We start from the raw sequence: 19,701 nt of genomic DNA, 5'->3' as shown, positions 1-19,701 counted from the left end.
TGCCCGCAACCCAGGTACATGCCCTTGACCGAATCGAACCTGGGACCTTTCAGTCCGCAGGCCGACGCTCTATCCACTGAGCCAAACCGGCTTCGGCTTTTTTTTTTCTATTTAGTATAAGGTTTATTTGCCGTATTTAGCAAATAAAAATACAGAACAGCCGAAACCGGTTTGGCTCAGTGGATAGAGCGTCGGCCTGTGGACTGAAGGGTCCCAGGTTCGATTCCGGTCAAGGGCATGTACCTGGGTTGCGGGCACATCCCCAGTAGGAGATGTGCAGGAGGCGGCTGATCGATGTTTCTCTCTCATCGATGTTTCTAACTCTCTATCTCTCTCCCTTCCTCTCTGTAAAAAATCAATAAAATACATTTAAAAAAAAAGAAAAAAAAATACAGAACAATTCGTTGTTTATCTGAAATTCAAATGGCATCCAGCTCCTGTATTCTCACTGGAAACCCTACTTTAGTGCTTTAGTTTCTTCCGAATCGAGTATAATGAACATGTACTGCTTTTGAAATTAGAGGGAAAATGTAAAACTAAAACATTTTAAACTGAGATGAACCTATGTAACTCGTAACCGTGATTACCGTTTCTTCTCTAAGCGGAAGTGTGCCGCGCTTATCCTCAATAGAAGCTGTTATTGATCCTCTGCAGTAAGAACATCTAAGTGATACATTATTAGTAGCCATAAACGCTATGCAGCGTTGTAGAATGCATCAGACCTGGTTTGAAGGCGGAGCTCAACTGCTTTGGGGCTGAATAACCTTAAACAGGACCCATAATCTCTCCTAGCTTACCTATACGCGTTTTATATGGGATAAAAGACCCTGCCTACTGGCAGTGTAGTGAAGATCACCCACGGGAACCCTACAGGACGGTGTAAGTCTTCTGCCACTGGTGCTCAACCTTCTGGCCCTTTAAATACAGTTCCTCATGTTGTGACCCAACCATAAAATTATTTTCGTTGCTACTTCATAACTATAATGTTGCTACTGTTATGAATCGTAATGTAAATATCTGATATGCAGGATGGTGTTAGGCGACCCCTGTGAAAGGGTCGTTCCACCGCCAAAGGGGTCGCGACCCACAGGTTGAGAACCGCCGGGTCAGTTATAGTAAATAGTAAGCAATAGCGGGAGTCTTGGATTGTGAAATTGTGGGGGCTTCTCACCTACAGCGAGAGTAAATGAGTATTTCCGGAAACTTGTACAGTTTTCACAAGGCCCCAGGAATCTTCCCACCTCCCTCGGTCGGGGTACTTGACACGTGCACATCTGCCGGGGGAGTTTCCGGGTTTATCTCCGCGCCCCACCTCTCTTCCAAAATTCCAAGTGGGGGTACGCCTCCATCCGCCGGGCTCTAGGACCACTCCAGGTGGGTGGCCGCCGGGCGACTCCCGCTCCAGAGGGCTGTAAATTACCCTCTTGCAACGTCATTGGCTGAGAGGCATCAGAAGGACAGCACTGACAGCCAATGGGAGGCCGTCATTCTCCGACGACCACGTAGTCAGAGCCACTCCGGCTCGGGGGTTTGGGTTTAACCCTTTAGAGGCGAGGTCGCAGTGCGTGGGAAAGTTGCGGGTAGTAGACGTGCCACGTCTGCTGGGAAGGGAGAGTCATGAACTTGCCCGAGGCCGTCGCCCTTGAGCCATCAGCTACCTCCTTAACTCTATGAGGCCCGGGGTCCTCCCTCTGTGTTTGTAGGAACTTCTGCTCCAGCGACATGAGGCTTCTCTTGTGGAACTCGGTCCTGGCGCTGTTGGTCACTTCCCTGAGTGGGGCGCTGATCCCCGAGCCAGAAGTGAAGGTCGAAGTGCTCCAGAAGCCGTTCATCTGCCATCGCAAGACCAAGGGGGGCGACTTGATGTTGGTCCACTACGAAGGCTACTTAGAAAAGGATGGCTCTTTATTTCACTCCACGTAAGTCATTCGACCCCCCAGGTAAAACCATTGAGAACCCGCCCACCTACCCCAGCCCCTGGGCAGGAAAGCTAGCGTGTACCAAGTTTTACCATATTTTTTAAAAAACGGAAATGTCTCATTTCCTCCTTTAGGGAAAGAAAATTGTTTAAAGCCAATTTTATGTAAGGAGATCTTTGCAGGTCTTGTTGGAAACATGTTGTCTAGAGAAAGAAGGACCACTTATTATTATAAAATAATTTTTATGATTACAAAAATTAGATCTAGAGTCTTCCATGTCTCAGAATCAAAAACCTAGGTGGGCTACGGTGATAGTCATGGGCCACTTTTCAGTGGTTTGCTACTAACATCTGGTAACTGCTGAGGGCCCTGTGGTCGTGCAGCCTCCGTGTAAATGGCCAGGAACTGCCTGCCCTGAGAATGATGAAAAAGTACCATAAATGGGCCCGTTTATAACGCATGTTTGCCATTTCTAGAACCATAGCCTATGTGGTCAATAAACAGAGGCTGAAATCCCTTTGCGGCGACAAGAAGTGTGCCCAAACTGCAGTCCGCTGGGTGGTAGATTCGTTTTTCCTTTTTTTCTCTACCCTTCCCAGGTTTTCTACAATTGGAACAAAAGTTCCCTTGATCATGGGAGAAATGGAGGAAAAGAGGAAGTAATAGCCTTTATCTAGACTTAATGATCGTGGTACCCCTGAAACCTAGTAGGGTGACTTCCCTTCTCACCTACAAGATACACTTGCCTAGAAGAACACTTTCCTTATTGTGCCAAAAGGGAGCTAACAGGGACTCAGACACTTCTCAGCCCTCAATCCCTCCAGGAGCTCCACAGCTTGGTTTTCTTGGGCTGGCCTTCCTTTAGCTCATCAGCCAGGATATCTTGACCATTCTCTTCTTCCTCCATCCTTGGGGGGGCCATTCCTCCAGGCTTCCCTGCACACCCCACAGTAGACCCCTGCGGAGAGAGGTGGGCCAGGGTCTGAGCCGGGATAAAGGGGTGGGGGGAGGTGGAAGAGCAGCCTTTTCCAGCTATCAGGGCCGTCAGCAGGCTGTACATAAGGAAAGTTTGTAGGTGGGTGAGAAGATGCTATGCTCCTGCCCCTCAGTGTCTGTGTGGGTATGGACCCATAAATTCTCCCTAGCCCTTCTCCTCCTCCCCAAACCCACCCACTTTTAACTATTCTTCTCTCTCTTCTGCACCTGGGACAGCATCACTTTGTGGTTAAGACCTTGAACTTTGTAGTTAAGTCAGATTCTGGCACACTTAACCGCAGTTTCCTCATCTGTACCACAGGGGAAAATGGCCCTTACCCCGTATGATCATTGTTAGAATTAAAAGAAGAAGAGTATTTGGGGTAATGCCTGGTATGTGGTAAGTGCTAAAATAATTGTTGATATTTTTAAGCCCTGGCCAGGTAGCTCAGTTGGTTAGAGCATCTTCCTGATACACCGAGGCTGAGGGTTAGATCCCCGGTCAGGGCACATACAACAAGCAACCAATGAATTCATAAATAAGCGGAACAACAAATTTCTCTGTCTCTCTTTCTCTCTCTCTCTCAAAAAACTAAAACAAAACAAAAAAGTAACAAATTTTAAAAATAATAATTGTTTATTGTTTTTATTATTATGCCATCTGTACTTCTCTAGCTAAGTCAACAGTGTGAAATTTGCATCAAGAAATTTGGGCAAAAAAAATAAAGAAATTTGGACAGTGAATTGAATTATAAAGTTGACGAGAGTGTGTATGTGTGTGTGGCTGTTTTCATTAATTTCCAAATTTAATCACTATGGGTGGGGAAAATGTACTACAGCAATAACAAAGTTACTAAAATGTTCTAATGGGTTTTCTTTCTATTGTAGCCACAAACATAACAATGGTCAGCCCATTTGGTTTACCCTGGGCATCCTGGAGGCTCTCAAAGGTTGGGACCAGGGCTTGACAGGAATGTGTGTGGGAGAGAAGAGAAAGCTCATCATTCCTCCTGCCCTGGGCTATGGGAAAGAAGGAAAAGGTAAAAACAATTCTACATTTTTCTATAGCACTAGAGTTCTTTCTAAGTTAGGAGACAGAAGGTAGTGTAAATTCTATGTTTTTTTCCCCTCTAGCAGTAAACAGAAAATCTGTATTTCTTTGGGAAATATAATTATGTCTTGATTATTATTTGAAATGGCCAATTAAAGCCATAATATCTAATGGTCAACTGAGCTAACAATGAAAAAAGGTTCTGGAACCTTCAACTCCATTATTCACATTGTTCACAATCTGATGGCTTTTTTTGTGTATGTGTATGTGGTACAGAATTCATAACATAATATTTACCATTTCACCATTTTAATGCCATTCAGGGGCATTAAGTACATTCACGTTGTGGTGCAAATATCACCGCTGTCCGTCCGCAGAACTTTTTCATCCTCCCCAACTGAAACTCGCCAATTTATTTTAACAATGCAAAAGGATCGATCACTCAACATCCGTGGGTTGATGAGTTGACCTTTAAAAGACAGGTTTTTAAGGCATTACATGCAATACTAGATGTAGGCAGTATGTGATACTCAACTGAAGATTCCCCACAACAAAACTTATACATTTTTTAATGATTTGACTTAGAAAACTAATGGAGTGACATGAAATTAGTTTAGTAGAACAGAAGCAAGTGTGCTCGCTGGCCCAGGGAGGCGCCCACACCTGTGGTTGAGTGGGAACCTGTGCGGCTTTCTAAAGGCTGCATACAGGAGGCCAGAAGATGTTTCAAGCATAGGATGTGCACGTAGCCGATAATTCCTTTATTGCAATCTAACCTAAGGGAATACACAGGAATCAGAAGAAACATTTGTGAACAGCCATGTCCATTCCTGTGGAACCAACTTAAGTGTATAATGAGAAGGGTTTAGTGAAATAAAATATGGCCCAGTTACTTAAAAATGGCATTTCAAAGCTTAAAAAAAATATCCAAAATGTGTATGATTTCATTACATATGCAAGTAGAAAATAAAGCTATAGAATATGTTATACTATGATAGTATTAGAAAAAATTTTATACACATACAATGTGAATCACAAAGAAATAAAAAGAATGTTAACAATGGGGCTGGGAATTATTTGTATTTCTGGTTCTACCTCTTCCAAATCCTCTGCAATGGGCACATATTACTTACATAATGAAGGGGGGAAAAATTAAGTAGTCATTAGAATAAAATGAAGAACCACTCTGAGGTAATAGGAATATAGACTTCGCAATATCCTTAGGTCTAAACCATTTACAAAGTGGGAACCCTAGTCCCAGTTTCCTGGGAAGAACGTAGGGGTCATACGTGAAGCATTGTATATTCTAAAATGGAACTTGAACTTGCTGTATAAATCTTATGCATAGAATGGGATGTACTAACAAATTAATTCCTTGTTTTAATCGTCCTCTTGAGAGAAGAAAATCAAGTATCTAGAAAATGTTTCTCTGATGTTCAAATGCATTCTTTCACCTTCCTGTATCTTTATCGTCTCATCTTTAATATTTATACATATAGCATTAGTCCATTACTCTTTTGCCACCCTGCATTTAACTCATTTTCACTTTATAACAAGTAGAGATCTAAATAGGAGTCATTTCCTTCTGACGCGCTCCATGAAACTAACTCTGTGAATATGTACTAACGCTAGTTCTGTAGTCCTGTAGCACCTCGTTTGCATGCGGCCTTCCGGTTTTCCCGACGACCTAGTGCATGCCCCTTGTCTGTCTAGATCTGCAAGGTAAGGCTTCAGCACGCAGCGTGAGTTTCGTTCCTTCAGCACTGACAAATGCCCTTTCGTGGAAATATGTGGGATGGGGAGACTAAGAAGTATTTGTAGTGTTTACCTAGACCTGTATGTTAAATATAGTTACTAGGAAACAGTTGAGCAAATTGTCTCTACTTCCCAGAAAAAAAAAATTTTTAAGGTCCCTGGGACTTTAACAATGCTCTTCTCACTTTGAAAGCTTTTCATCTCCCTTGTCAGCAATGTGTTTTAATTTATCCTTTCTCCTGAAATTTCTTCCATATATGTGCTATGTCCTAACTTTCTGAAATTGCTAATCCTTTCTGAGTTGTTCTTTTAAATTTTTATTTTAGAGAGAAAGAGGAAGGGAGAGGGATAGAGAGAAACATTGATGAGAGAGAGTGCTGCCTCCTGCATGGCCCTCACTACGGATTGGGGAGAGTGAGCCCCCAACCCAGCCATGTGCCCTGACCGGGAATTGAACCTGTGATCTCTTGGTTCATGGGTCAACACCCAACAACTGAGCCACACTGGCCAGGCTTGAATTGTTTTTAAAGCCTGTAAGAGAATTATATCTTAGTAACATATATTGAGAGCTTACCATTTATCAAGTAAAATGTTAAGTATTTTGCATGGACTTATCTTCCTTCATCTCCCCAATAGACTCTGGAGGTGGGCATTATTGTCATTTGTGTTTTACAGATGGGGAAACTGAGGCTTAGAGAGAGGCAGAAGTAAGCTGCAAACCTAGATAGTATGACGCCAGAGCATCCGATTATAAACCACCTCCAGTGGCAGAAATGACAGTGTGATATATATTTCTAGGTCAGGACTTTCTGACTCAAGTTAGTAAATCACTTGTGCTATAATTAACTCTGAAATACGAAAGCACTTTAAGTCATTTTTGACTTATAATATCTAATACCTTAATTACATTTGAAATTTTAATACCCCAAGCCAGTGGTCGGGCAAACTGCAGCTCGCGAGCCACATGCGGCTCTTTGGCCTCTTGAGTATGGCTCTTCCACAAAATACCATGTGCAGGCATGCATGTACAATGCGATTGAAACTTCGTGGCCCATGCGCAGACGTTGGTATTTTGTGGAAGAGCCACACTCAAGGGGCCAAAGAGCCGCATGTGGCTCGCGAGCCGCAGTTTGCCGACCACTGCTCCAGGCCATTAGGCATGAATGTGTGTGTGTATGTGCGTGTACGTAAAACAATTTCTAATTGCAAAACCAAAATCAGACTGCTTTTGATCTATTAATTTGGATTATTTCTTCTTTATTCTATTTGTTTGAGTCAAATATGATTATAATGGAAATTAATATGTGATAATCTTAGGAGGGCTCATTTAATTCAATTAAAAGAATATTTTGTCCAGTACCGTAAGTTTTCTATCATCAAAATTTGGGATCTTTTAAATACAACTGAACGCGCCCCCCCCCCTCATTTAGGTAAAATACCCCCAGAGAGCACACTGATATTTAACATCGACCTCCTGGAGATTCGAAATGGACCAAGATCCCATGAATCATTCCAAGAAATGGATCTTAATGACGACTGGAAACTCTCTAAAGATGAGGTGACCATTCCCTCCTCCTACTCTCTCTTTCTTCCCTTCTTTCAGCTCACTTTTTTAGAAATATGTTTTAAAAGAAAATTTATTTTTAATTTGGGTAAAATGTTATTTATAAAACTTCTTAAAGTGCCTATGCTTTGAAAATGGGCTTTTTCATAGGAAATCATTGTTTTGGAAAGAGATATATTGAGACTTTTAAAACACCATTTATTCTTTTGCTTTTCTCTCTCTCTCCCCTGTGTATAAATAAGGTTGACTATTTTGTCTTGCCCTAAGTTTTTGAAAGATCCATTTTGCCAAGACAATTCCCATTTCGGAGTTACTGTATAAGAAACATAGCTATCCTGAGAAATAGTTGCCATAAAGCAGCTGTTGTATATCATTAAATGAGCTACCAGTCCAGTCTGTGATACTGTTTGACTCAATGCAGGTTATCTTACAAGTAAGAAGTGTTAACAAGACCATTATTTTGTAGGTTAAAGTGTATTTGAAGAAGGAGTTTGAAAAGCACGGTGCAGTGGTGAATGAAAGTCATCATGATGTTTTGGTGGAGGATATTTTTGATAAAGAAGATGAAGACAAGGATGGATTTATATCTGCCAGAGAATTTACATATAAACATGACGAGTTATAGAGATACATCTGCCCCTTTTATATAGCAGCCATCTTTAAAGAGCGGGCAACCGTCTTTAAAGAAAGTCTTATTTTTTAACATTGTTTTATTCCATTCTTGCTTTGTTTTTTTTTTAATTTTTTATATATTTTTTTCTGAATGTTATTTAAAGAACCCCTTAGGATTTCTAAGGACCCATTTCTTTCTGGTGAATTACTGGGAAGAAAAAATGTTTTTATCTTTGAATAAGGAGAATTCTGGACCATTTCCTACTTTCACCTATGAAGTCTTATAACTTACAACTTTGTAACTTTAAAATATTACAGTGGGGACCTTGCCCAACAGAAGAGCAAGTATAGCACAAATCCACACCCTCTGTTTCTGCTTGCCCCCATTTTCACTAAGTTAGATACTGACATTTGCAAACCTTTTGCAATAACCCAAAGCTTACTATTTTCATGTTATAATGGAAGTGTTATCTGCCTTTGAGTCTCTGCTTGAAGCAACGGGAAGATGGTTGTTGAATTTTACTTGTTAACAGTTACTGCTTTACTGAGGAGATGTGCAATGCTGAAGTGATGGGCAAGTTAATGACTTCTAAGTGTGTATACATTGAATATTCTGCCCAGAACTTAAGCTATGGTATAAGGCTTGGTTCCTGATTGCTACTGACTTATCATGATAAGTAGAACAAATTATTTATGTTTGTTGCTTCCTAATAAAATGTGTCAAAATATTGTAGATGAGGTAGAAAGTTGTATTTAGTCTGTGCGTACTTTTTAAGGCTAACCAATTATCCTTTCTGGTTTTTAAAGTAATAGTCTATAACTAGTGTATTATACTACAATAACATTATGTCATGATTTGTTAACCAATCAAAATTTTCCCATTTCTGCCCCATCAGAAAATAAGGCAGACCCACAGTAGCTGCTATTGAATAAGGCCTATCCTGGGTCAAAAGTTTGGTAATTTTATTATGTTCTCTTCAGTTGGCTTTTATGCTCAATACTTTAAGAAGTGTCCAAATCCCCATTTACTAAGAATATTAGCCCTGGCCCGTGTGGCTCAGTTTGTTGGGTGTCATCCTATACACCAAGAGGTCACTGGTTTGATTCCCCATCAGGGCACATGCTTGAGTTGTGGGCTCAATCCCCAGTAGGGGGCATGCAGGAGGCAGCGCATTGATGTTTCTCACTCTCTCCCTTCTTATCTCTCTAAAAAAAAAAAATCAATAAAAACAGTCTTATCATTTACCAAGTGTTCTCAAATGTATCACTGACCTTAACGCTCATGGATCTGAAGTCCGTGAAAAAAGCTGGTGGATTTTACCTATTTTATAGGTGAGGAAATTGTCATTCAACGAGATTGTTGTGACTATGGTCAACAGCTAGCTTACTGAAGCAGACTTCAGTCCTCAAGTTCATTATCTTTTTACTGCCCTGTATATTGAAAAGAAAAATTTTCTTTGCATTTACTGGGTCTAATTTTCTCTTCAGTGTGGGTCCTTATCCTTTGAAGATACTTTATGGCTATTTCTGGTGCCATAGAATTTTCCCCATGATCCAGAAATGGCTCTGGTTTCTTCGAAAAATCTTGGGGTCAGCCATGAATTGCCTCAAAGACCCTGTGTGGTGTGAGGTTCCCCATGTGTATCTTAGTCCTTTCATTCCTGTGGAGCTCTAGATTTTTTTTTTCTTTAAACAATTATGAACAACTGTTATGTCAGATATAGACTACTTTCACTGATTCTGTATTGACGTCTTCCTCATTAACACCTTTCTCTGGCGAAATCAGCTATAGCTAGAAAACTTTTTTAAGTTCACTGCCCTTTTCCTCAACCTGGAGGAGTTCGAAGTCACAGCACAGAAAGCCTTATGCAGCATGATGAGGGGGAAGGAAGTGAGTGGCTACTGACGCTGTCTATGGCAGAGCAAGATAAGTAAAAAGGATTCTGACTATTCAGGCAGCATATTCCTTCATCTCGTGTGACTTTGTATCAATTCCCATCTTAACGTTTGGACACAAGTATGAAATGAAAAGTCACTAGGTTAGGGTCGTCTTTAAGTTAACTGCCTTTTTTGGTTTAGTTATCTCTTTGCACCTTTCCATTTGTGGGAATAATCAGACACCAACTGTGACTTCACTTGTGTACCACTGAACTCATTAATCCTGCTAGCTGGGTCCTATTTAAATTTGTAGGACTGTGTTATGGTATTCTTTTCAAAAATAAAGATTACTTGGAAAAGAATTGGTTTTCTGAAAAATTCTTCACCAATTTCTTCAGCAGTTTTATTGATTTTCTTAACTGTTCTTCCTAGGTTTTATATAAAAACCAGGTGAGGAAGATGGACAGGTAGTTTGGGGAGAGGTATAAAGACACTTTGAATGTGTCTGATTACTCTGTTTAGATATAGTTGTAAGGAAAGCTGTGGTTTGGTTCGATTGTTTTGAAATAAATAGGCATTAAACCTTGAGCATTGGAAGCAATAGTTAATATTGAATGTTGGGTACTGGAGAAAGTGTATGTGGGTTTTTTTTGTTTAATGGTGGTAGTTATCACTGTTGTTTTGTGGGTTGTTGTTTTTGTTGTTGTTAATCCTCACCCGAGGATTAATTTTAATCTTTTTTAAAAACTATTTTTTTTTATTGATTTCAGAGAGAAAGAGAGAGGGAGCGAGAGATAGAAACATCAATGATGAGAAAGAATCATTGATTGGCTGCCTCCTGCACACCCCCCATTGGGGACCGAGCCTGCAACCGGGCATGTGCCTCTGACCGGAATCAAACCTGGGACCCTTCAGTCTGCAGGCTGATGCTTTATCCAACTTGCCATGCCAGCTAGGGCTAATTTTAATCTTAATTAAAATTAGAAGATTAATTTTTCCATTGATCTTTTAGAGAGAGTGGAAGAGAGCGGGAAAGACAGAGAGAAACACATTGATTGGTTGTCTCCTGCACATGCCCTGACCAGGGCCCGTGCCAGGGAGGAGCCTGCAACCAAGGTACATGCCCTTGACTGCAATCAAACCTGGTGCCTTTTGGTCCACAGATTGACGCTCTAGCCACTGAACCAAACCGGTAGGGCTATCACTGTTGCTTTGGTTTGGAATTTTATTGTGTGTCATTGTGTGTTATGATTAATGCCTGAGTAAATTAGTGCTATAAATTACCGTATGTAATTAAATGAAGTGCTGGGGTGCTGTAAAAATAACAAGGAAATGATTTCTGGATGAGATGGGAGACAAGCTATTTGAAACTTTCTTTGTGGAAATGAATTTGTATTTCTCATCATATTCATGATACAGGATATTGCGTACCTCTGTTCTGCTACTTGGATATCAGCATGCTGTCTCCTCACTGCACTGAGTGCATGGGCGATTTCTCAGAGTTGTTTAGAAACTACAAAAAGAGAAAAGAGAACTTGGTGCAATGTTAAGGAAAAAAATACATTTTCCCACCTTTTTCTTTAAAAAGTGAAGTGTCATTGTATTAATAACCCTACTAGAGGAGAGAAAAGGGCTTTGACTTCCCACAAATTATTCTTCTGTGTTATTTTTTTTTTTCAGGATTACCTATCACCCACTTCTTTAGAAGAATATACAGTCAAGAGATTTTTGAAAAAATAAACCTGTGATCTTTAAAATATAGAGATGCATATACGTGTATGCATGTGCATATTTGTGTGTGTATACGTAGAGTACAATATGCCACATAGAAACCATATACTGCACACACCTAAAGTTTTCTACTGAAGTCAGTTATTGAAATGCTCTATCTAGTACATGATTTCCCCTCTGAAATTCTGTCTTTCAATTTAGCGTGAAGTTATAATTTTAGTTGAATTTTCTAGTGGTTCTCTGGGTAAAACCAACAGTAATCTTTTTCATCGCTTCAGCTTGAGGTTTACCAAAGGGACTAAGTGGCTGGCTTTGACACAGTCCGTAGGTGATGGCTGAGGAACTGGGAAGGAGCACTTGGAGGTTCCTGGAGGTCCCGAGCCCTCTGTCTGTGGGCTCCTGTGTCTGCAGGCTCTTTGTGTCCCTGGGCTGCTAGGGAAGCCTCTGGGATGCCATGACTTCAGTGAGGACAGGGCAGCCAATGATCTTCAGAGCCCACCCGAGGGCCTGTGCGCTAGACGAATGTCAGTTTTATTTTATGACCTAAACACAAATGGCATGAGATGTTTACTGAGGCTTTCCTAAAAAAAAAAAAAATCTGGAGTAAAGCAAATGCTGTCCCTTGGTCTCTAGTAACAGCTGACGTATATCCCACTTGGGAATTTCTGGGCATTTACAAGTCACGTCATTAACTTACTGGTAAAATCCCACACTGCCGCAGCTCAAGATAATGTCCCCTTTAGTAAATAGTTGCAGGAAAAACAATCCCACACACAATGTAAAGTGAGGTAGTGAGGGACAGTTTTCATTAATCTAAAGAATGAAGAAAGGGTCGGGGGCCCACTGGGGCTTAATTCCAATTTCTTACAGCATTTTCTCATCCATTTGTTGCAGTCACTGGTGGACTGCATTTTATGTTAATATAATTCTAAGTCTAGTTCTTTTTTTTTTTCTTTTCTTTTTTTTTAACCTCTGGTTAGAAACTGGGAACATTATGACATTCAGCCACATCTTTCTGTTGTGCTCACACCCGCTGGTATTCTGTTGGAGACAGTCTAGATTTTTAAAAAGTGGTTCTTAAATTTCTAGCTAAGTTTAATTAAATGGGTAATTATACTTGGGTAGAATGACCATGAAGAATAGTAGAAATACAGGGGATTTGCTTTAAAATAAGAGACAGCACTTTACTTGTGGAAAAAGAGGGAAGAACCTAAAAGGCTCTTGCAATGGAATCCCCTTTTAATTACCAAATCCCCACAGCATAATAGCTCTAGGCTTTCTCTGGAGTCAGAAATTTCATACTTTCTATCAATAGATGGAATCATTGTTTAGTCACTTATAGAAAGTCCATCTTTATTTAATTCCTAGAACAATTTAGACAGACTTTTGTTTCCTTCTTTCAAGAATTGAAAAATAGCCTAGGCCCGTGTGGCTCAGTTGGTTGGATGTCTGCTGTTGCACCAGGAGGTTTCTGGCTTGATCCCTGGTCGGGGATGTGCAGAAGGCAGCTGATCTATGCCTCCCTCTCACATAGATGTTTCTCTCTCCCTCTCCCTTCCGCTCTCTCTAAAAATCAATAAACTATTTTTAAAAAAATATATTTTATTGATTTTTTACAGAGAGGAAGGGAGAGAGATAGAGAGCTAGAAACATCGATGAGAGAGACATCGATCAGCCGCCTCCTGCACATCTCCCACTGGGGATGTGCCCGCAACCCAGGTACATGCCCTTGACCGGAATCGAACCTGGGACCCCTCAGTCCGCAAGCCGACGCTCTATCCACTGAGCCAAACCGGTTTCAGCAATAAACTATTTTTTTAAAAAGGATCATATTATTTAAAAAAAAAGAATTGGAGAATAACTAATAGTAACTTCTGTTTAAAGTCATATATTATCTCAAGCGAGCAGTGGTATTAAAATTGCAGATATAATAGGCTCAACTTTGTCAAGTCTAGATAAGGTTTCATCTATTAAAACGATCCTCAGGCCTGGCTGGCATAGCTCAATGGTTGAGTGTCAACCTATGAACCAGGGGGTCATGATTCAATTCTCGGTCAGGGCACATGCCCAAGTTCTGGGCTCCATCCCCAGTATGAGATGTGTAGGAGGCAGCCAATCAATGATTCTTTCTTATTATTGATGTTTCTATCTCTCTCTCCCTTCCTCTCTGAAATCAATAAAGCTACATAAAAAAACACACACACACTGTACATAGCATAAGGTGAACCATTTCCATACAGGTAAACTAGGAATAAAAACATAGGTGGAAATTCCCAAAGGTCATCATAGAATCCCCTGGCCTGTTCTTTGATAGTCACAAGATGAACAATCAGCAATTCCCCTTTAAATTATCTGTACAGTTGACTGGAGCCACCAATGACTCCTAAAGGCAGAGCAGTGAGGGTGATGCATACATAATAATTTTTTTAAAAACTAGGTTCAGAAGACTGATTAACTGTTATTTGAAATGAAATGGGAACCATTGAAATGACACATTTGAATAATTGAATTTAGAAACCCATCACCTAAATATGATGAATAGGATTTTACACTTTTTGCCAAATTACAATTTATGGTTGTATAAATTAGCAATCTCCAAAGGGCTTGATGGATCATTTGAATTCTAAAAATAATTTTAAAATAGATTTTGATATTTATAATCTCTCCGTGTTGTTTATACTCAATATGGGCAGTAATTCTGTAGATTGATTTGAGGGCATTCTAAAGGTTTGTTTCTATGGTAACCAATTCAGAAGACTAGCCTCCTAAACATGGTTGTCATGGAATTAAGGCAGGTGGTTGACTAATCTTGACTAATACTCTTCTTTCTCATCTTTTAATGGCTTTTCTGTTAACCCCTTTCTTTGGTTCTCATAAGATTATATACAAGACAAGCCAATTACACAGGCCTTTTTACTCATATATGAGTGTCTCATTCATACATTGCCTGTCATTCATTCCCATGAGATTTTTCCAATGACAGATCTTTTTCTTCCTGTTACAATTATACACTCAAAGAAGCACTAAAAAGAAAATACCTCTATAAGCAATGTGCTAAAGGTATTCCTCAATTACATATGTCCTTCAAGCTCCTCAAAATCATTGCATAGGGTTCTTTAGACAATAATACTGGTTAGAAGACAAGGCAAAATTGTCATCAATAATATTTTTAATTGGTCTAGGTTTGGGTAACCTTTATTTATGATCACTTTTTAAAACTTGTCTACATTTCCTAATATGCTAATCAATGTATTTATCTCTGCATAATTCTTATGTTATCTTAATGGCAACATATAATATACAAATACATTACTTCTATACTTACTTTTCTTGCTTGCCTCTGACTTCTTGAGAGGAGAGGCTATGATATGCCCTTTTCATCTTTGCAGCAATAATGTAATTCCTAGTATAAGTGTTTGATCATGTTTCTTATTAAATTAGTATGTTGAAGACATTCTATAAGTAAAGTATGCATTTGTAGTTCTTACAATTGTGGGTCTAGTTGAGTCTAAATCAAGACACTTGGCTCCTTAGGGGCATTAAGATGATAGTTCCTAGACTTCCACATCTGCCCATGAAGGAGAAACTACTGTGGGATTTGCTATCCTATTGTGACAAGTAGAAAACTGGATAAAATACAGGTTTCCCAAGCTATCTCAAAGTAGAGCATTATTATGAAATCCTATATAATAAAAGTGTAATATGCTGTGTCCGACTGATAAGTTGACCATTCCGTTGATGGCTCGACCAGTTGCTATGACACACACTGGCCACCAGGGGGCAGACGCTCCAACTGGTAGGTTAGTTTGCTGCTGGGGTCCCGCTGATTGGGACTGGGCGAGAGGACCGGACATACCCTGGGGCCTTCCTGTGGTCCCTCCCTGGCTGCCGAGCCCCTATTGCCCTGGTCAGGACTGGGGGAGATGCCCCGATCGGCCCCAATCGCTGGCCAGGCGATTTGTGCACCGGGACTCTAGTATATAATATTGATATTGGGCTACAGTTTTCTTGGTTGGACTAAATGCACAATAAGACCCCTTTGTGCTCCAAGAGTGTGCGTGTCACTGCTCTGTTCTGAGCATCTGCACTGATTCCCTCAGCCCTCTCCTACTATCCATTTGCTCATGTGGCAGACCACAAGCAAAAGCATAACATTAAAAAAACATGCAATAAAGTCTCCTTCCTTCCCTCCATCCAGTCACCCAGTTTTCCCTGGTGGCATCCACTATTACAGTTTCTGATGTATTCTTCCGAAGATATTCTATGCAAGTAAGAGTACAGGCATATATTTTTTTCTTCCCACAACTGATAACACACAATGACTTGCACATGGCTTCCCTCCCCTACTTAGTATGGGTTGGAAATCTCTCAGATCAGTACATAGAGATCTTTCTCATTTTAAAATATCTGAATAGCGTTCCATTATATTTTGCTATTTGAATAGCCCCCAATTGACGGATGTCTGTTTCTAATCTTTGCTAGCACAACTAATATAGCAACAGATAACAGTGTACTCATATCATTTCACACCTGTTTCAAACTGTAGGATAAATTCCAGACGTGGAATCCTCCAAAGACTACATATCTATCTATCTATCTATATCTATCTATCTATCTATCTATCTATCTATCTATCTATCTATCTATATATCTGTTATTTGGGAGATATTACCAAATTGTCCTCTGTGGAGGTCATAAAACTTTTTGATTTTTGCTAACCTGACAGGCGGAAAATGCGACCTTGTATATCTGATTTGAAGGGAAGTGAGCGTGACTATCTTTTCATGCGTCTGAGTGGTATTGCCTTTGTTTTCCTGTGGACTCTCTCTTTACAGGATAGTCTTATTTGCTATTTCATAAAAGATAGAGTCTGTGCTTTGTTCACAGGTAGATGGTTATGTCTGGACCAAATACCTTGATGCCAGTATTCTCACACACACACACACACCCACACACACACACACACACACACGCACACACACACACACACCCACCCACACACACACACACACACACACACGCACACACACACCCTTGGTCACCTGTTTGTGCTATTAAACCAGGGATGGAATCTTGGCCTTGCTACTTGCTGTGTGACCTGGGGAGAGTTACTTAACTTCTTTGGGCCTCATTGCCCAAGGACCCCGCTTAGGGTCTGGCCTATCCACATGGCACAGGATGGCATCTTTAAACCCAAGGAACTGGCTTGGACATGCAGGTCAGTAACGCACAGGACACGTTCCTCCGAGCGGAAATCTCGCTGAGGTACTGAAGCCCCGGGAGGAAGCGGGGCCTGGCTCCTTGAAGTCCGGGTTTTCCTCTGGGGACAGATGCCCCCGGTGGTGACTTGGAAATGACAATGGAGCAAAGAGCCACCTTCTGCCGGGAGATCCGCCCTGGCGGCAGCTCCTCCTGCTGCCGGCACCCTCCCCCCCCCAGCCCAGCCCAGCCCAGCGCGGTGCTGCAGCCCGGCAGCCCAGACAGGCCAGCGCTGCGCGGCTGCAGCCCCGGGGGGGGTGTGGGGGAGGGGACGGGGAGGCGGGGTGGACCCGCATCACGTGAGCGGAGCCAACTGTAAGCGGGGGCGGCGGGCCAGTGCGCCCGGAGTCTGAGGAGGGGGAAGCGCCGAGCGCCGCTCGGCCACTGCAGCTGCAGCCCCGGATGTCGCCGCAGTAGCCGCGGCCGCAGCAGCAGCACCCGCAGCACCCGCAGCACCCGCAGCACCCGCAGCAGCAGCACCCGCAGCACCCGCAGCATCAGCGCCGCAGAGCCGAGCCTGAGCCGCCGCCCGCAGGTGAGCCTCGGCAGGCGCGACCCAGAGCGCGGGGCATCTGCACCGCGGCTCCCGCAGGTTCGCTCCCAGCCGCCATCGCCGGGCCCGGGGTGACTCGGGTTTGTGGGCTTCGGGGGCGCAGGACAGGGACGCCCCACCTTGGGCGCGAGCGCTGCAGCCAGGTCGGAAGGTGTCCCCGCTCTGCACACCCAGCCCCATCCTGGCCGCATCTCCTTTAACTCTCCTACCCCCCACCCCCGCCCCCGCCTCCCGCACACACACTCCCCGCCGGCTTTTCCTGTTTTCCTAGTCTCGGTTTGAAGTTGCTGCCCCGCGAGGGATGTGCCAGTGCGCCCCCTGTCCCCGCCGCCCCGGGGGCCGCTCCCAGGGTGCAGGGCTCGCTGGGGCGCGGGAGCGGGCCTGGCACCCTCCCGGAGGTCACATACCTGCCGCGGGTGGGCTCGCGGGGACCTGGCTGCCCGCTGCGGCCGCTGCCCGTGGCCCGGCTCTGTCCCCGCGTCCACCGGTGCGGGATCTGCTCTCCCCTAAGGGCAAGCGCGGCTGCTCCTCTCCGGCCGGGACTTAACGCGACTTGCCTCCAGCCACACCCGGGGCGGTTCTTGTGGGGAAGGGTGTGGGGCAGGTTAACGGATGGTGCTGGGCGGGTGTGTGTGTGTGTGTGTGTGTGTGTGTGTGTGTGTGCGCGCGCACTGATCCGTAAAAGGCACTCAGACATTCCGAGATGATTATCCGCTTCAGTTAGCCTTGGCGGCCTGGGTTCTCTTGTCTGTCGGGGCGCCGATCGTGGGGGACATCTCTCGTGAGGTCTGAGATGAGTGTGGTCTGCAAAGCAGGAGCTTGAACTTTAGAGAAGAGACGAGAACCCGGGTTTAAGGGTTAAACAGGTCCATTAACTCCAAGTGCACCTAAGGAAGCTGTTACGTGCTGTGATGCTGTGATGCAAAACCGAGTCAGGGTTCTGCTAAATAAGACGGGCTCCCGGGATTTGCTGTTGAACTCTGGCTAGCAAGCATCTTGAATGAGGACGTGGCAGGCTTCCCGGCAGGGTGTGAGTCTACTGGGTTCCAAGCCTGACTAGACCAGGCATCCCTTGCAGAGGAAACCCGTGTTCATTCAAAATGGCAGCATGAAGAATCAGGCCGGAGGGAGCAGCATGGACCAGTCTCGCCGGGGGGGCCCCCTGGCTTGGGCCTGGGTGAGGGAATGTGGGGAAGGCAGGCTTTCCCCAGCCCTAAGGGGCAGGGAGTAATTTTGGCAGCAGGCTAAATTTTAGGCTCCTGGGGAGGGTAAGTGGGAAATTTGGGGAGCTGTACAATTTATTTTCTCTAACTTATCAAAAGCTGGTGCAAAGACCGAATTAAAAACTCTCTGTGATTCTGATCTGATTTTTCTCCAGGTTCCACTAAAGTCGATTAATGTGGCTGCTGATGTCTGTTTGAGGTATAAGTGCAGTGTTGCGTGGTACCAACAACTGGCTCTTAAGAGAGATGGGTGTCCAGTGTCAACATCATCCAGGAATAGTAGACATAACAGTAGACATAACAAATGCCAGGTCCTTAGAGCCAGTCTCATTGCAGGAATTGATTTAACACCATGACCAAGCACCCAGACACCAGAGGATGGTAAATTCTTGAAAGGTGACTCATTTCAGGGTTTCTCCCTCTCTCTTAAGCAGCCTTCCTTTCCCATGTCGCTGCTGTACTGCCAGCCATCTTCTCATTTAGGAAGAGGAGATGCATGAGGCAGCATTTGTTTCGGGGGATTAAGGGATGGAGGAAGATTAGCGCAAAGGTCAGGAATGGTCATGCTGGATGCAGCCCGAGAAAACACTATGATGTTAACTCCCCTTGTACAGCCTGGGAGGCTGAGACTAGCAGGGGATGGGGGACCGGGGTGAGGTGGGGGTGGACCACACCCAAGGTCATACAGCTGGTTGGCAACTGGCAGCGAGGACTGAAATCCAGGTCTTGAAACTCCCCCAGTTTAGGGTTCCACATACTACCTTTCAAAGCCTGGCAGAATAGGGCAAACCTGTCATGAGAGTGGCAAACAGAGCAACCTGAAACCAAACTGTACCAAGAATTAAAAAAAAAATCTAAGGTTCCCTAATTCAAGCCCATTTAACTGCTTAAGCTATCTGTGCTTCGTGTTCACATTTTGTGGTGACTAAACTGCTTCTGTATTTAAACTCCAAAGACATTATTTTAATCATAACCTTTGAGGTGAAAAATGTGCTCTCTGATTAAAAATTAGTTGTTGATGCTTGCGGACAACCGATAGGCCAATTTTTTTTTTAACTAAAAGAAAACAAAGTGGGATATAGAATAGCTTTTGAATGTCTCTAATTTTAAGTACAAGCAAATAACAAGCCTGACTTAAAATGCTTTGAAGCAGCACTGAAGGCAGAGCCCTTTTTATAATT

General features: G+C 43.0%; 2 protein-coding genes and 1 long non-coding RNA gene across 4 annotated transcripts in view; 2 read left to right on the top strand and 1 right to left on the bottom strand.

The window, feature by feature from the left end:
* Window positions 1-1,546: 1,546 nt before the first annotated feature.
* Window positions 1,547-10,933, top strand: FKBP14 (FKBP prolyl isomerase 14). The gene is made up of 4 exons (XM_081102031.1): window positions 1,547-1,919; window positions 3,783-3,934; window positions 7,131-7,258; window positions 7,731-10,933. Exons 1-4 carry the CDS (start codon window positions 1,723-1,725, stop codon window positions 7,887-7,889), a joined length of 636 nt encoding a protein of 211 aa, XP_080958157.1. The 5' UTR covers window positions 1,547-1,722; the 3' UTR covers window positions 7,890-10,933.
* On the bottom strand, window positions 4,225-17,924 carry LOC308526813. Its single transcript, XR_013996574.1, has 3 exons — window positions 17,705-17,924; window positions 11,186-11,267; window positions 4,225-4,414 (listed from the first exon to the last, which is right to left on the bottom strand). It is a non-coding gene; the product is annotated as an uncharacterized lncRNA (long non-coding RNA).
* Window positions 17,050-19,701, top strand: part of SCRN1 (secernin 1) — a 47,786-nt gene continuing 45,134 nt past the window's right edge. For both annotated transcript variants that reach the window (XR_013996573.1, XM_081102030.1), the window contains exon 1: window positions 17,050-17,279. The gene's annotated coding sequence lies outside the window, so the exon portion shown is untranslated. The remainder of the gene's footprint in view (window positions 17,280-19,701) is intronic.

The sequence above is a fragment of the Myotis nattereri genome, assembly GCF_964212035.1.
Source record: "Myotis nattereri genome assembly, chromosome: 11".
Lineage (NCBI taxonomy): Eukaryota > Metazoa > Chordata > Mammalia > Chiroptera > Vespertilionidae > Myotis > Myotis nattereri.
The sequence above is the reverse complement of the archived record's forward strand: the minus strand, read 5'-3'. Positions and strand labels throughout refer to the sequence as shown.

Bases quoted from the DNA above. Each gene is read 5' to 3' on its own strand.
- FKBP14 (XM_081102031.1), top strand. From the start codon at position 1,723: ATGAGGCTTCTCTTGTGGAACTCGGTCCTGGCGCTGTTGGTCACTTCC. The intron at 1,920-3,782 runs GTAAGTCATTCG...TTTCTATTGTAG, and splicing joins GGCTCTTTATTTCACTCCAC to CCACAAACATAACAATGGTC. The intron at 3,935-7,130 runs GTAAAAACAATT...CCCCTCATTTAG, and splicing joins CTATGGGAAAGAAGGAAAAG to GTAAAATACCCCCAGAGAGC.